The 4,955-nt window shown below is 38.9% G+C and overlaps 1 protein-coding gene across 1 annotated transcript; it reads left to right on the top strand.

The window, feature by feature from the left end:
• The first annotated feature begins 2,137 nt into the window (after nt 1-2,137).
• LOC116164636 lies at nt 2,138-3,648 on the top strand. Its single transcript, XM_031478835.1, has 3 exons — nt 2,138-2,224; nt 2,285-3,113; nt 3,160-3,648. The coding sequence occupies exons 2-3, from the start codon at nt 2,316-2,318 to the stop codon at nt 3,598-3,600; spliced, it is 1,239 nt and encodes a 412-aa protein (XP_031334695.1). The 5' UTR covers nt 2,138-2,224; nt 2,285-2,315; the 3' UTR covers nt 3,601-3,648.
• Nucleotides 3,649-4,955: the final 1,307 nt, after the last annotated feature.

The following is a 4,955-nucleotide window of genomic DNA, read 5'->3' as shown; positions in this document are numbered from 1 at the left end:
TTGTTTAGAAATGTTCGATCGCTTTTACATCTCCGTTAGTTATGAACTGAATTGCATGAAATTCAATATGGGCCATATAATACGCAATGCCAAAAGTTGAATCGAATCGATTCAAAATTCACAGTGCCCTTTTCGCATCTCGACCATTTGTAAACCGAATTGCAAACTTTTTTACTTACAAAAGTATTTGAATGAAATTTGATACATAGGCACTTGGGATAAAGGAAAATCAAACGCCAATTTCAAAATTTGGTTTTGCGCATGCGCAGTACCAACTGTTTTATTTATGGAAGAATTTAAATGAAATTTGATACATAGGCACGTGGATTAAAGGAAAATCAAGCGCCAGTTTCAAAATTTGGTTTTGCGCATGCGCAGTGACAACTGTTTTATTTATGGAAGAATTTAAATGAAATGTGATACTTCGGCGCTTGGAACAAAGGAAAATCTAACATTAGTTTCAAAATTTAGGTTTGCGCATGCGCAGTTCCAACTTTCTTATTTAGAAAAGCATTGAAATGAAATTTTTCTCATAAACTGAAATTGAAGTAGCACGTCAACAATGGATTGCCCATGTGCAACGCTATCTTTCATATTTGTGGCCGGATTTTTACGATTTTAATAGAAGTTGCATCTTACAATAATGGGAAATGAATGCAAGTGGAAATGCGCTTTATGTAAATCGTTTACGATTACTTTTTAACTTATAGCACCTTGTCTCGAACTCTCCCAAACTGTTCTCACTTTCGTATTTACAATTTCGACCTTGATTTCTAAAGTTTTGTTTAAATTAAATTGGACGTCGATTATCTTAAAAATGTAGCAGCTGTCAATTTTATCTACCTACTACTTCGAACATAGGAGAATTATATTGCATACAAAATCCTATGTTCGCATTAACAAAAAATTCACTGTATATGATCTCCATCAACCGTACTTTCAAATAATCAATCAGGTTAAAGTGCATACTAATTACAATCCCGCGCGATTTATTAATGCTGATGTGTGATGACATTTTGAATTTCTCGCAGAACAAAAAATTAAGGGTTGGTAACTATAATAGACACATATTTCAAAATATCTCAAAAACTATAACAGCGCAAAAGTTAGTTTCAGTGGCGCATTTGAGCGCATAACTAAAGGGAACGTATAGCACTAAGAATGTTTAAAAAAGTGCACTTTTTTAAAACCATCAATTTAGCCCCACCCACCTTCTGTCTTTTGTTATGGCCATACGGTAGTGGCGCAAAATGTTAATCCAGTGGCGCAGTTTAGCGCATAACTACAGGCATAAGTTGGCATCACCAGTAATACCGAATTGCTTAATGGGGGGGCTGCGTGAACTTGAACCCTCCCAAATGTTTTTCAAAATATCTCAAAAACTATAACAGCGCAAAAGTTACTTTCAGCGGCGCATTTGAGCGCATAACTAAAGGGAACATATAGCACTAAGAATCTTTAAGAAAGTGCACTTTTTTAAAACCATCAATTTAGCCCCACCTGTCTTTCGTTATGGCCATACGGTAGTGGCGCAAAATGTTAATCCAGTGGCGCAGTTTAGCGCATAACTACAGGCACAATTTGGAATCATAAGATGTACCAAATTGCATAATGGGGGGGGCTGCGTGAACTTGAACCCCCCCAAATGTTTTTCAAAATATCTCAAAAACTTTAACAGCGCAAAAATTACTTTCAGCGGCGCGTTTGAGCGCATATCGAGCGCATTATTACATGGTAATATCATAACGAAATGTTTAATGGGGGGGGCCAACTTAACCGACCCGGTAGGAACTTATATCTACATTGTAAAAGGTGTAAATATCTGGCTGTGTCAGTGTACAGTCATTGTTTAATTATCCCCTTAGTAGGCCATTTTTTATAAGCTTAGGATTTAAACCGAACGGAAAATAGCCTTGGCGCGTTACATATACCCGATACCCATTGACTGCAATAAAGTTCAAGGTTTTAGATATACGAGGTTTGCTCGTTAAAACCTAATGTGAAATTGTACACATTATTTGATGAGCAAGCCTCGTATTTTTATCAAATGAACCAGTAGAGAAATTTGTGATGAGAGAATTACATATGCGCCTAACTAATCCATCGAACAACAATCAAAACGTAAGGTCGTGTGAACTACTACGTAAATAAATACCGACAAAATGTAGACTTACTCGTATCTGATTGTTTCATTCTCTAGACATTGGCAACGGCTTTTGCACAGGTAAGTATTTTTCAATGCCAATACCTTCAAGCAGTAATAGAAGTTCCCAAATTTTCCTAGTTCCACAGTATCACATTTGCGCATTCCAAAGATGTCGCAATTGGTGGGTGAATATGGCGATGTGAAACGGAAGATCCTCTCCCTGATTAAACGTGTTTTAAAAGGAGACGTTGAGAATAATAAGATCGAAATAGCCAGCGCGTCCAAGCCCGGTGATAATTGGCTGGGGTTGATGTACAGCGTATCCATCGTAGATCAGGAGAACTCTGAACTACACTTAATTGTAAAGATGGCGCCTTATCAGGCGCCGTACAGAAACTTGTTTCCAATCCGGATAATCTACGATCGAGAGATATTCGTCTACGACAACGTTTCGCCACAATTTGTCCAGTTCCAGGAAGAGAAAGGATTGGAAAACATCTTTCAGCCATTTCCGAAGCACTACGCCACAACCATGCAAAGTAACAGTGAAGCCCTTGTAATGGACAACATGAAAACTAAAGGTTTCATTACTGGCGATTATAGCGCAGAAATCGATTACCAACACGCTTTATTCGTTATGAAAGAGCTTGGAAAGCTTCACGGTATGTCTTTGGCTATGAGAGATCAAAAACCGGAAGTCTTCAAGTATCTTCAGGAAAACTGCGGGGAAACATTTTTCAACAGTAATTTATTTGAATCAGTAGTAACCATGATAACCAAGTTAGGAAACATGGTATTAGAATCCTACGATCCCATTAGTGACAGTCTGTACATAGAGGCCTTGCAAGGTTCCCTCAAGAAGGTGGGCGACACCTTCGCCGAAAAGAAGCAAGTTGAAAGGTATGGTAAGTACGCAGTAATTAACCATGGAGACGCGCAAATGAGAAATTTTATGTTTAAATATGGGGTAAGTGTATTCCATTGGAAACCCATCGTACCATTTCCATCCTTAGGACCCCGCACGTCCGTCCACGCCAACTGAGCTATGCTTAATTGACTGGCAATTAACTCACGTGGCGTCGCCAGCGTTCGACGTACTATGGTTTATTTTTGTCTGCACCGGCCAGGAATTTAGAGAGCTCCATTACCGGGAATTGCTCGAAGTGTACTACGACAGCCTTTGCTCCCTACTCCGCCAGCTCGGAAGTGATCCCCAGAAATTGTTACCGTTTAACATTTTGACGAGTCATTTGAAACAATTCGCACCCTACGGATTATACGTAGCGATTTGGCTTACGGCGACAAACATGAGGGATATCCAAGATATTCCAGATCTATATAACAGTAGCGAAGCTGTGATTATCGATCAATTTTCGGTCGTTCCCAACAAAGCCTACGTCGACAGAATTCGTGGAGTGGTATCTGATTTTATAAAGTATGGCTACAATTTTTGAGCACTTGGTATAGCTATCATTCCCAAATAAAAAGGTGTTTGAAATATTGGTTCATATATTTTGATTTTTAATAGAAGAGCCCAACCATTCATCCATTTTTCCACAATACATAGTTCTGCTAGCAGTTTGACGAAGTAGTTGTTGGAAGATCTCTGTACTATCACTCCAAAGTTATCTAAATTACTGATGGCAAAAAATATGATATTTTCTTCCAAGTTCAAATGAACTCAACAGGGAACTACCGTAAAAAAAACAATAAAACGTAACCTAACTAATAATTAGGTACTAATTAGGTGCTAATTAGGTCCTAATTAAGTGGCCTATTCCCGAATTAGATGCTCCTTTTTTTTTCAATTATGATATGTACGTTCTACCAGATTCATATGAACTCAGTAGAACTCTACCTTAAAAAACAAAGAAAATGAAACGCGAACTTACTAATAATTAGGTGTTAATTAAGTGCTAATTATGTGCCCTATTCCCTAATTAAATGCTCTATTTTTGTTAAATTATGACATGTTCTTCCAGGTTCATAAGAACTCAGTAGGGCACTACCGTAAAAAAACAATAACACGTGACCTAACTAAAAATTAGGTACTGTTCAGGTGCTAATTAGGTCCTAATTAAGTGCCTTATTCCCGAATTAGATGCTCCTTTTTTTAAATTATGAAATGTTCTGCCAGATTCATATGAACTCAGCACTACCTTATTCTGAATTTTGGATTCTGAATTACGATACGAGGATGGACAAGATCAGCGCGTACTTAGACCTCAAATTGAGAAGGGGGGGCGGCTCTAATCGTAGCCATCTCCGGCCAGGGTTCTCCCAACATGGATCGTCTCAGTTGGACTAGAGCGGGATCTTGGATACCTCTGTAAGACACACGTTCTGAAAGCGCCTCTGTGTCTTTCAACAATTCAGTATTTTTCCAGAGTATCAGAGCGTTTAGAACTGTCTTGACCTTTCATTCTCAGGGAGTTTTAGGCACATTATAAAATTGGCAGTGAGTAGGTACCTAGGGTTTCCTCTGGGATCATAATAGGGGGCTATGAAGCGTAGTGCTTAGTACAGTGCCACAATGGAATTCGTTCCGGATACGTCCGGGATAAGCTACGTGGTCCTTACCCACCGATCACATGGCATTTTTAACGTAGTTTTATCATGAGATGGTACATATAGTAGACGTAAGTCGTTGGGACGATTAGAAGTGATAAGTGAAGTTGGCGTGTGGATCGATAGATTAGTCGTTCGGCTGGCGCTAGGGCACTATACGTCGTCTAGTACAAAAACAGTCGCAGATAGCCGCCCACTGCAAAACGTGTCTTTTTCTTCCCATGGGCTAAATAAAGATATA

This window comes from Photinus pyralis, unplaced genomic scaffold (assembly GCF_008802855.1).
Source record: "Photinus pyralis isolate 1611_PpyrPB1 unplaced genomic scaffold, Ppyr1.3 Ppyr1.4_LG2, whole genome shotgun sequence".
Lineage (NCBI taxonomy): Eukaryota > Metazoa > Arthropoda > Insecta > Coleoptera > Lampyridae > Photinus > Photinus pyralis.
Note: the sequence above shows the minus strand (reverse complement) of the source record. Positions and strands in the feature narration are given on the sequence as shown.

Excerpts from the sequence above, each read along its gene's own strand:
- LOC116164636 (XM_031478835.1), top strand. The coding sequence starts at position 2,316 with ATGTCGCAATTGGTGGGTGAATATGGCGATGTGAAACGGAAGATCCTC. Across the intron at positions 3,114-3,159 it reads ATTTTATGTTTAAATATGGG|GACCCCGCACGTCCGTCCAC; the intron begins GTAAGTGTATTC and ends TTCCATCCTTAG.